The sequence below is a fragment of the Vulpes vulpes genome, chromosome 15 (assembly GCF_048418805.1).
Source record: "Vulpes vulpes isolate BD-2025 chromosome 15, VulVul3, whole genome shotgun sequence".
Lineage (NCBI taxonomy): Eukaryota > Metazoa > Chordata > Mammalia > Carnivora > Canidae > Vulpes > Vulpes vulpes.
In genome coordinates this window covers 65303741-65316459 of record NC_132794.1, presented here as the reverse complement: position 1 = coordinate 65316459, position 12719 = coordinate 65303741, and the positions used below count along the sequence as shown (strand labels likewise).

The 12719-nt window shown below is 40.6% G+C and overlaps 1 protein-coding gene across 1 annotated transcript in view; it reads left to right on the top strand.

Annotated features, from left to right (window-relative positions):
* Window positions 1-12719, top strand: part of RORA (RAR related orphan receptor A) — a 706525-nt gene that overhangs the window by 523315 nt on the left and 170491 nt on the right. Inside the window, exon 2 of the mRNA XM_026001846.2 lies at window positions 5466-5495. Within this exon, the coding sequence (XP_025857631.1) occupies window positions 5466-5495 (30 nt within the window). The remainder of the gene's footprint in view (window positions 1-5465; window positions 5496-12719) is intronic.

Genomic DNA, 12719 nt, shown 5'->3' with positions numbered 1-12719 from the left:
CTTACTCATGTGGAAAATACCTGGATCTCAACTGTTATCTCATTATGAAAGAGAATAAGAGAAGGCACACAGGCTGTATAATGGCAAAGTGGCAAAGGGACACCTCTGTAGTTAGGGATTTGTCTAGAATGCAGGGCCTGTGAAAATGCTAGTTTAGTAATTGGCATGTCTGACGTAGAGGAAAGATGCCATTTCTTAGCAAAAGAAAAAAAAAAAGGTTAACATAAACTTGGTACCCAGACAATTGCCTGGAAACCAAGAGACAATAAGAAGTCCATCAAGGAAGTTAATTGGTCCAAGATTTGGCACTGATTGGAAGTATCAGATTACATTCCTAAAGTGCTCTGCTCTGTGATAGCTATAACTCTGAAACTACTGATAACTGTGACAGTGATAAATTTGTGGTATTTTCATGACATTTCCTTTGTTTTACTTTGAAGCATGGTTGGCTAAATAGAGTCAGGCACTCTTGCTGTATTAGAAGTCCTACTTTGAGTAGAGTATTTGTGGAGATTTTTTCTCTTAATTTTAAGTGTATTAATTGACAATTTAAAACTGATATTATGTTGTTAAATTAGAAATTACTCTTAAAGTGTCACTTGGAAATGTTTCTCTTTTCTTTCATGCTCCCATTCTCTCTCTCTCTCTCTCTCTCTCTCTCTCTCTCTCTCTATATATATATATATATATATATATATATATATATATATATATGATCTGGGTGAAATACAAGGAGTCTTGCAACTTTATCAAAAGGTACCATTTTTCTCTAGCCCAGATAATTTTAAAATATCACCCAAAAGAAGTGTAGCTTTTACTTATATAACCTTTTGTGGGTACTGCCTTCTTTCTTCTTTGGTTTTTAAAGGCAAAAAGAAAAAAGTTTCAGGGGGTTACCTTTGATTGTGAGCTACATTAGATTTTGTACAGTGAGAAATAGATCTGGAAGCCTGTTGCTTAGAAAGAAGAGGTTTGGTCTGATAGCTAGAAAGCAGGGCAAGGAGCCATTGATCGAGGAGCTAGAAGGGAAATTAAGAAACCATGCAGTTCAACTATCTCATTCTACAGATGAGAAAACTAAGGCCCAGAGAAGTTAAGTGACTTGCCCTAGTCGACCGAGGAGTTCACCGTTGGCTCAGGCTACTGAGGGCTTGGGCACCACCCCATCGCTCTCCCACGGCTCCTGCCATTGCTGTCTCTGCAGAGAGCAGTATTCTGCTTGGTGGCCTGTTTGCAAATCTCAGTAGAAGGATCTTGATGTTCTTCCCAGTTACTTGGAAGGGAATCAAAACCTTCACAACAGCTGGACTCAGTTTGACACCCTTTGGTGGTAGTGATCAAAGTCCTTTGCCCGTGCTAAACAGCAGCCCACTTAGCACACTTGCCAATGAGCAAGTATCTTCCCTGGATTTCAGAGAGTGAAGATGCCAGTTGAGTTCAGGGTCTCGAACAGGACAGACTTACTTTTAGGAACTTGGTTCTGTCTCCTGCTCTCCTCCAGCAACTAGGAATTTCCAAGTCAGAGCACTTGGTCTGATAACTAGAGTCCTGGGCCCCAGGCAAATGTGATATCCAGAGACATCAGGAGTAGCTATGACATGGCTTTCAGTAGAACATTCTAATTCAACTTCACGAAAATAATACTAGCGCGTGTTGTCCATCCTTTTGACATCTATATCACACTTCCCGGTTTATTTTTTTATTTTTTTTTCACTTCCCAGTTTAGAAAGCTCTTTACACATCCTTATTTCATCTTACTTTTCACAATAGGCTTTTGAGTATTATTATGATTATATACAATTGTAAATTCAGGCCCAGAGAAGGTAAGTCACTTGCCCAAGGTCTCTCAGCCAAGAGATAGGAAGCGAATGTGCCACTAATGCAAACCCAGGTCAGCCTGGCTCCAAATCCAGCTATCTTGAGCTACTTTTAAAAAGTGTCTTCTTTTCTACTTCTGGGTAGAATTAGAGTTATTTGCCCCTACTATACACTCATGATAATCTATCTTTAGAAAAACCAGTTTTCCAACAATTCATTATGCAGAGCTGCTTCTCCTGGCACTGCTGGTAACATTAGGTTTGGATCTGCTTAGGGATGAAAATGGGCAATGTATGACTGCTGTGGTCTCATTAAGGAAGCATCCTGGCGAGAAAGACAGGAAGTTTGCAACCTCTCTCAGAAACAGAAAAGAGAAGACCCACTCCACCCCCAAAGAAGGGTGAAGAAATGGCTGCTCATTCACCCAATCCCTGGTGGGGCTCTCTGGTTGGGATAAGACTGGGGACAGGGCCCCATAGGTTTAAATTATTTGCAGAGCTGACTGCTGAGTGATATGGTCCTGGAACTAAATCTTTTTTGAACATTTACTCTTTTGAGAGGTACTATCTATACTAGGGGTTTTTTTTGGGGGGGGGGATAATTTTTATTTATTTATTCATGAGAGACACACAGAGAGAGCCAGAGACATGGGCAGAGGGAGAAGCAGGCTCCCTGCAGGAGCCTGATGCAGGACTCAATCCAAGGACCCTGGAATCACAACCTGAGCCAAAGGCAGACACTCAACCACTAGCTGCCCAGGTGCCCCTATACAAGGGTTTTTAAATATGCACTGTGGATGCACTTCCAGAAGGGTATTAATTTTCCACAGAAAGCTTTCATTGTGCTAATTAAACTTCCCTGAGCCTCTTTGTTGTATTGACCCATCTGTGAAATAAAGATGGTTTTGCTTTCTTTCTTTTTCTTTTTGAGAGAGAGAGAGAGAGAGAGAGGGAGAGAGAGAGAGAGAGAGGGAGAGAGAGAGAGAGATCAGGGAGCTGGGTAGGAAGGGACAGAGGGAGAGGGAGTGAGAGAATCCTAAGCAGGCTCCACGCCCAACATGGAGCCCAACGTGGGGCTCGATCTCATGACCCTGAGTTGATGACCTGAGCTGAAATCATGAGTCAGACACTTAGCCAACTGAGCCATCCAGGTGCCCCTGCTTTTGTTGTTGTTTTGTTTTGCTTTTTGTTTTTTGCTTTCTTTAACACTTCTATGGAGTCAGTTACTATGAAGTACTAGGGCTTCTATAGAGAAAGGAGTCTTATTTTGATCACAAGTCTTATTTTTCAGGATAGGAGAAGGAAGGGAGTTCCAAATAAACTTCCTGATCATTCCATTAAATTTTTCTTTTGTGTGTTCATATTGTTTTCATTTGTTTGCTTCTTTTGGGTAATAGAATTTTGTCTTCATAATGGCAATTAAGTAAAAACAATAATTAAATATTATGCATAGTCCCATCTCAATAATTAGAAGTAATGCTCTTTTTATAAAAATACTGTTTTGAGGAAAGGGGTGTGTTTTTTAAAGCTTTCTACATAAAAACGTGCTATTAATTTATTGTTATATTCTTCATCGTATATGATAGATATGATTTACATTTTATTTGTATGGGTTAGGGTTGCCAGATAAAATACTGGATGCTCAGTTAAATTTGAATTTTGGTTACACAACAGAGTAATATCCGGAATTCCAGTTTAACTGGCATCCTACATTTTTCTCTGCGATTGGCAACTTTTATGTGGGTATATCCTCCAGTTCTTTCTATCGATCACTAAGTGGCAGCTAAACACGATTGAGGGACTGAGTTGGTGCTGATGCTGGGGCCATGCTTACTCCTGGAGACGGATGTGGGTGGTTTTAGCTCTGTGCTACTGTGATCTCAAAGATCAGGTGGCTTACCTGGAAAGATTTTCAGAATCTATTATCAATGTAATCATCATGAAAATATTTGATGAGAACACCGCATCACGCTGTATAATAAATTTAAGTAGAAAAGTCAAAGCAGTAGTATTTTCATCAGGGCTTTGGATGTCAGGAGAAAATAGTTCCACACTCAGCGAATATAGATAGGTCTGTTTTGGGCTGTGTTAAATCCAATTGTGTGGAGGTTCTGAATAATCAGGAGTGACAGCATAAGCACTTTCTCTTCAAAGTGATTTTACAGAAAGCATTATTTCCTAAGGAAAGTACACATATAGCCCTCATAATGCTGAAAGAGCACTAATGTATCAATTTATTGGTGCTGTTGTCATGAGCTGGAGTTGCAAATTGTATTCAGATATTAAACTTTACTCACAGTTGCTGTTGGGGGGACGTTCCCTTCCTAAGATAAAGCTTATTTCAAAAAATTCTAGGCCAGTTTTGTAGTTCCCATGTGAGAGAGCTTTCAAGGCTCTTTGCAGAAGGTTCTAACTTCGCTTGGAGAAGCCAACTCAAACATGATGAAAAACAATAGTTTAGTTTTCCTCAATAAAAAGGGGGAAAAGGAGAATTTGAATTGGGCCTATGTAATTTCAGCTTCCCTAAATAAGCCCTTTGGAAAGTTGTGGGGGGAGCAAGCGTGTGATTTTGGTCTTGGCACACAACTTTGGAACTAACTTTTCTTTTTTTTTTTTTAATGTCTACCATGGATTTTCATCATGGATTTCTTCCCTGTATGATTTGTTCCATAGCTAAGTAATGGGTCTGATGTGGGCGCCAAATTTTTCAACAACTTTGACTTTCCAGAGGAGGGTTAAATAGCTCTCTTAATAACTTGAAAGAGAAAAATTTCAAGGTTTACCACAGTTCTTAGTCACAGGCTAAATGTTTTCGAGACTTGTGTTACTTTGAGCCTACTGAGTCTCAAGACTCTCCCCCAAGGAGAACAGAGCATAAAGAGTTCAAAAAGGAGTCCTTCCGAAACCAAGATCACACTGTTGGCCCTGAAGCATGCGTTCGTGTTATCTTCATGTGGCCGTGTGTGCCGAATCTTGCTTAGTCCCGTTCATCTGTCACCTGCTCTCCGTAAATCATCCTGGAAGCAGCAGCAAGGGTGCTGACTCATGAATCCCTCCTGTTTTTGTACAGTCTGTGTTCCTCCTGGTACTGTTCGCGGCAAGTAGCAGCCATACACCTTCTGGCTGTAATGAGTGTGGACAGATAGGTACATTTGTGGCTGTGTTTTCTGTCACCATAAAAAGTTATGCTTCGTGTGAGCAAGCAGAGTCGTTTTCATTAAAAAGTGAACACAGAATCAGTGGCCATAGCAAATGAATTGCTCCGTTGCTCCGCTCGCTCTTGTCTGAGTAGGTTGGCATCACCCTCTTGTGCCTTAAATCTTCCCCACTCTGCCTATAAACGTGATCATCTCCCCTATTTAAAAGGAAAACTGAGAGTCTTCCCTCACCCTGGCTAATTACTGTCCATGCTGCTGTTTTTTTTACCACAGAACCTCTTAAACCAGTAGGCCGTTCTTGTCCCTGTCATTCACGGTTCTGTTGTTCTGGGGTAGGTCCAGGGACGCCACCGGGTACGATTAAGACTAACCTGGCCTTGGCATCGCCATCTGAACAAATGCATTCCTGAGTGTGCTGTGAATAAGGGGCATTCCAAGAAGTACACCCAGGATGGTTTTCTTACCTCTGTCCTTATTTCTTCTCTTCTAGGTATCTCAGTAACGAAGAAGACACATACATGTAAGTAATGCATTTTTTTTTTATCCAAAGTTTTCTGAAGAGTTGGAATTCGCATATGTCTGGCTGCTGTGACCCTTCAAGTATAAACTAATGTTTCAGCTGTGATCCATGGTCAACAGAGGTCATACTTCTCTACCTGTAGTGGTCGGAAGTGGTACATCTCCACCTGTTTGTACTGAGTGTGTGTTAAAGAGAGTCTAGACATAGTCTGATGAATTCTAGTGATTCAAGTCATTAGTCTTTAGAAAAAATCATAAAATCTAGTCAGGAGGATCAATTAATTACTTACTGATCACCCCTATTCTGGATCCTTCTTAGAAGAGCTGGTATGTTTCTAGGAAACATCACCTTGATTTCTTTTAAACTTTGGTCTCCTTTTCCTCACCACTAGTTCACGATTTAGGCCGTTTTGTACTTGTGTCTGTGGAGCAGAGATACTGATTGGGAATATAGGTGCTGTCGCTCGACCATGAGTGTGGCCCACGAGGGCCCCGGTAAATGGCATCGGTAGTTTGATGTGGAAATGTGCGCTGGATTTACACTCTGTATTCATTCCCACTTCTCAGGTTCAACTGCTTTCATCAGTTGCCTTCATTCGAACTACACCATAAGTTTACAAACTCACGTCAACGTAAAGTGTTGTGATTTTGCAATCCGAGCAATAATGTTTGACTGTGCTTTGAACCTCGGGATGAAACTAATCCGTCATTGATGCAGGCAGTCAACCTTCACTGTACTTGACCAGCATATTTAGACTTTGAATTAATAGTGTCATTAGAATTCGCTATTTTACACCACAGATATGTGCTACCCACCAGAAGTGTTTGGGCATCCTTCTAACGTAAGCAGTGGAGATATTTATGGCACAATTTAGGGCCGACAACAATGTATCCCCAAATTTTTCCTAATTATGCTTTTAAAAGTTTTGGTTTCATGTGAAACATTTGGGGGAAAAAATGTGTGTAACATCAAAGTAGTTTATCTTGTGCCTCAGTTGATTCTTGAAATCTGCTCTCGGGCTTGTCTGTCTGTCTATCTGTATTTGTAGCAAACAAAAAAAAAACCAAAAAAAAAAACCAAAAAACAAAAACCCAAAAAACAAAAAACAAAAAAACCCAAACCCACCAAATTCGATGGTTGCCTGACTTTTAGGACCCCGTCCTGCAGTCTCTCCACCTGGCTCTCCTTGTGTGAGGAAAGATGACAGGTCAGGCCCGTAATGGACACATGATCAGGACAGCACCTCCATCTCCGGATGCACAGTTCCCGTTGGCTGTCCCTCCTTCACGGTAGTCTGTGGCCCTTAGCTTTTTGGGGGTTGTTTTGTCGTCGTCGTTGTTGTTGTTCTTGCTGTTGTCGGTGCATAATTGAGCTCATGATGACTGAGAGATTGACAGTGCAGGAGACTGAAGTCCTCTGTATATCCGCAGGGCAGGCATGGTACAGAGCGCTTCCTTGCACAGCCTTGCCCATGAGCTCGTCCCTGGCCTGGAGGGACCCACTCTAGAGGTGGTAAGTAATTCAGTCTTTCTGCTAGCTCAGTCCTGGGCCTCTCCCGAACAGGAGCGGATGATTGTGCCTACTGTTTATGGCGGTTTGGGGGTACGGACTCCTGGCCACCTGGCAACACACAGAAAGCCACTGAGTATTTGCATTATGACTTGGCTCTTGGATGAGTGGATAAAACCACTAGCTCAACTCCATTGGATACAAAGAGTGCCCCTCAACTAATAAGACAGGGACCATAGATGTCAGTAAATATATAGACCATCCATCCATGAGGACCTTCAAGGAATTGTCATCCCCGAGAATAATTTCATTGGTCTATTGCAGAAACAATAACTTGTGGTCAGATTTAAATTCATAGAAGGATTTGGATGGCCACATGAGAGTGGTAGCTAGTGAAGAAAAGCTGGTGTTCCAGTAAGAGGCGATATAACCAGGTTGGCCTTGCAGCAAAGGCTTAACTAACTCCATCAGATATACCAGCTTTAAAACAAAATCAAGACACAGCCAGAGTGGGTAGATTTTTGATTGCCTCTCTAACTATGGAAATCAGCAGGAAAATTCTTAGACGTTAAGCATAAAGTCAGGGTAGACAGACTTAAAATAAAGCTCGCTTTAGGTAATTCACATATTAAATTGACAAAAGGAGATCAGAAATCACCTTGGTTTTTTAGTTGATGTTTACTTTCATGATTTAGGATAGAGGGCCCATGATAACACAGACCAATGACAAGTTGGGAAGAATAGCAACAGAGAGTTGGCACAAAACTTTGCACATGCCCAGGAGAAATTGAATTGTCCAAGTTACGTGTTAGTGAAAGTCTTCTATACCACTTACATGTGGAGATTGTTTTTGTCACCCAACTCAGCAGACAACCCATCATACTTCTGATCTTAGCATCTCTACAGGGCCTACACTTGTGAGGAGGAAGAAAATCAATCAGTTCTTTCTCCAATAACAGTCACCCAAATGACTTCTTCTTTAGCATCTGTCGGATTTTTCTTGAAAACGGAACTGTCCTAACTTACCTATAAGTTTTCTTAAGATGTTAAATTCCAGCTCCTCTTAAAGCATCTTGACATCTGTTCTTCAGAAAGTTTCACTATCAAGTGAAGTGTGTGAATTCATTTTTGTACTGTCTCAAGACTTCCATTTTTAGCCAGAGTTCTGGAAACCTTGGTCAAGGCTTGACTACATAATCATCGACAGCTGAAGTCACCCCACATTAGCAATTTCAATCTGGGTTTCCTAACTGCCCTCACCGAGACATGGTTCAACTTACAAATTAACATGTACAGTTGCAGAATATATTATCAGACCGGAGTGTCAGCTCACAGGTACACCAGTCAGAGGTGCAAGAACTACAAAATGAACCTGAATAGATGTGACACCTGATAATATTTTAGGCCACCTTGTTATCTGGAAAGCATAGGTATTGCTTCTGTAAAAAATAAAATAAAACAAAAATAAAAATGCTTTGGGTGAGCGGAGCCAGAAATTCCCAGGAAAGGAGATCTGATTATTAGCTTCAGAGGAATTCATAAGCATGGTCTTTGGAGAACTCAGATTCTCCTGTGTTCCTGAGAAAAGGCGCTGGTGGTGTTTGTCATTAACTTTACTTGGCTGGTGGGGGAAGGCAGAGCTTTGAGGCTTCTTGTACAAAGTCATCATGACCAAATTGGTCAAAGAATGCTTTCATTTGTGATATTCTTCAATTGTTGATAGGAAATGTTGCTGTTGGTTTTGGCATGTGAACAGAAAAGGAAGTTTTTACTTGTAGGATAGGGACATATCAGATCAATTTCACACCGTGGTGTAGAATTTCAATTTAATCTTTGTGATGATTATATAGCACCTGTATTTGGTTGGACACTTCAAAGATTGCTTTTACTTGGGGTTTCGCAAGTTTGTTCTGGTCTCTTTCCTGCTGAAATGGTACCCTGTTGGATAAGTATCTTTTTCGTGGTATCAGCTGCTGTTTGGGTTTTTATTATTTGCCAAGGACAACTGGTCACTTGTCCCCCACCCCCCACCCCTGGCTTTTTAATCTAATTCTACTTGGATAGTTCTGCATGCACTAAAACGTTAGAATATGACAGATTTGGAGGTGAAAAAGCAAAGAATGCAACAGATCATCTTAGCTATTTCCAGCTACTCGGAAGTTTTGCATCATGGAGTCATAACCTTAGGGAATATATCAGCCACCCACCGCAACAAAGACCCAGAAGATGCCAGGTAGGCTCCTGGATAGTTTCCAGAGGCAACAGATCATTGTCACTTCCTTCTCATTCATCCATGTTCCTATTCTTTATTTTTCCTGGATAAGTCTGTTCTGCTTTCTTTCTTACACACTGAGGAATAGGCACTTAGGAGTGAAAATTGCAAGTGACTCAGTAAGCAGCCAGGAAAATGTTAAATTTTCCTGGAAAATTAAAATCAATTTAATCCAATTTAATGTCTGTTTCCCCCAATAAATAACAAAGTAAAATATGCTTCTGGGTCTTCTGCAATATTTTAATTTTCACATGAATGGCTATTAAAGGCAATTTAGTACATTTTCAAATGTTTGGTTGCAGTAGGCTAATACCGAACCTATAAAATTAAAGCACTGTGTTATTTATCAAGTGGTTTTAGTTCTCAATAGTGAAAATACTTTCGTACAAATCAGAATATTTCCTTGAGAAATAATACTTTGTATCTGTAAAAAGAAAAAGTGTTTATTGCAGTCATTTAAAGTGGAAGAGGTTAATGTATTCACTTTTCACCCCTAGAGACTTGGCTTTGAATTTGACTTAGAGCAAATTAGTTTTGAGGCCTCAACCTCCTCTCCTTAGGCATTTGTTGATATCACAAAACCAACCCAACAATTTGTCACGATTGTAGCCATTTACTCAGGAGGTCCAAGAACTAAAATAACCCTATTTTCTCGTTTTCTTTTCTTGTCCTTGAGGCCATTCCTTTTGATCGTGGACTCTTAATACAACACCAAACTTGGGGCTCACCCACATTATTTTCACAGTCCAGGAAAACTCAGGAACCATTCTTGGCAAAGCTAATGGAAGGTGCTTTGGTTATATAGTTAATAGGTTGCCGTGACAACCCATGTGACTCACGGTATGACTCACGGCAACTATAATTTCAATTGCTGCTGGCAGGATGTATCATTAGAAAAGGCCTGAGAAGAAGCCACACTGAACTTCTCTTAGTAGGCTTTCATCCAGATTGCATCTACCCATTGAGAAACAGAAAAGGGGATAACCCAGTGCTCACAAAGTAGCCAGAGGATTCATTTCTTCCTGAGGCTTCCCAAGGCTCCTGTCCATCCCAGACATAAAGCTTGCCGCTGATGGTACATGACCAAAAATAAATGCTGGCCTCTTAGAGGGCTAGCCAATGGACAACTGTTTCCTGAGGACCTACTGTGTGCTGACAGGTTCTTTTTCCTCAAGGACCTTACCAATAAGGTTGAAGGTGGGGGGTGAAGTGAGTGAGGTTATATAGTCACTGAAAACACAAATGCCTACTGTACCATTTCTAGAAGATTCAGCTCACAACTGGAAAGCAGACTAAGCTGGAAGTGTGGGAGAGGATAAAAAAATTAAACAATCCAGAATTCTGGTACTGTGATCCAAGCACACAGCAGGATGAAGGGAAAGGGAAAGCTCTCCCTGCTGCATATCGCCCATTCTCACCCAGAGAATTTAGGGCCTTTAAGATCAACCAGTCCAAGGAATAAAAATCTCTTGTACTGCCTGAAAATGTTTGCCTTGTTTAGACTCAGCCTGTCTGACTACAGCCAAACCCTGCCTGAGCTTAACAGGATTTCTGTCTCATCATATTAAGATATAAATGGACTGCACTTGGCCCTGCCACTCAGTTCTTCCAAGGTAGAAGATTTGCATAGCCTGTAAACCCATAGTTCGTTCCATTAAAAAAAAAAAAGCCACCCAGAATATGTAGCTAGGCATTTCCATTGGAACATCCAGGTGATTCAATTTTGCTCTGTGAGTAGATACCAGATCCATGAATTGAATTTGGAAAAGCATTTGGGTTCCCATTTCATAACACAGGGTCAAAAGGGTGTATTAAGATGGTAAGGGCTCTTTAAAAATCCATGATCACAAGTAGGGAGAAAACACAAGTGCCTAGCCTATCAGGTGCTGGAGTGTACTTGATAGATTATATATTTAGTTAAACTCTTACATGTGATTGGGTCAATCTCTAAAGAAGGCTGGGTGTCTATCACAAGTTTTGCATCACTTTTGATTCAGTAATGGCAATAATCTAGTATAGGAGTAGAAGTACCAGTAGATGAGGTAGCAGCAGCATAAGAACTGTCACCCCTGAGTGATTAATTCTAATAGTCCAGGTGCTCTGTGTAGTGCTTTACCTGCATTATCTCATTTAATCATTTCATCAGCAGCATGAGCCTTGTGCTACTTTCGTCCCCATTTTGGATGAGAAAATTTATCTGAGAGATCAGCAACTTAAAGAAGTAAAAAAAAAAAAAAAAGCAACAAACTCATCCAGCTGGTGATGGGCAGAGCCAGGACTCAGAGTAGATTGACTCCTGGCACGCACAGAAGTGCCACACCATTATCTCCAATATCAACATGAGGCAATGCCATGGAGCATTTACAAAGTGCTAAATGCTTTTCTAAGCACTTTGTAAGTGTTGATTCATCTAATCTTTACCGCAATCTTGTGAGGTAGGTCTTGCTGCTCCCCACTCTCCAGGTAAAAACTGAGGCCCAGGAGTCTACAAGTATCTAGAAGGTGATGCAGCCAGGATCAGAAGCCACTCCACAGAGCCTAAATGCTGCCACAGTAACAAATGCCATTCCTTCAGTGGTCCTTCCACCGTAAACTATAGGAAAAAAGTCAAGTGTAACATTCATTCCTACAACTGATTCAGATTCTTTAAAGTTATGACTGTTTTACCAATAAAGGCTTCTAAGCTTGGTGAGCAAAGTGATTATAAAAAAGGGGGATGTTATTCCTACGAGAGGAAAAAATTCATTTAAACAGAGTCATCTACGGAAAACCGTGCAGCCTTCTGACTTTAAAATGAGCGTTGCAAAATAAGTAAATAAATAAATAAATAAATAAATAAATAAATAAATAAAATAAGCGTTGCTTCTCTTTTTAACAATCTAAGCGAATTTACCAAAGAACTGGCATCCATTTAATATTGTTGTTCATACAACTCAATGGATTCCATAATAAAATAGTTCAAAATGGTTGGTTTTTTAAATTATTTAAAGACTTTTATTTATTTATTCATGAGAGACACAGAGAGAGAGGCAGAGGGAGAAGCAGGCTCCCTGCGGGGAGCCTGATGCAGGACTGGATCCCAGGACTCTGGGATCACGCCCTAAGCTTAAGGCAGACGCTCAACCACTGAGATACCCAGGTGTCCCCCAAATGGTTACTTTTGCTTTTGAGATAGTCATGTACCCCACACTAGTGGTAATGTCTATTACTTATAGCATGCATCTGTTTTCTACTGCAACAAAGTCTTTAATGGACCTTAATGACATTTGTAATAAATTTGTGCCTTATTCTTTTGTCAGACCAACTTGATAATTTGTGTATAACTTTCATTGCCACTAAGAGGTAGTATGATTCAGGATACTGTGGTTTCTCTGAACCCTAACCAAAAACAAACAAAACCATGAAAGCAAAAAGAATGCCTAGGGAGTTGAATTATGTAGCAA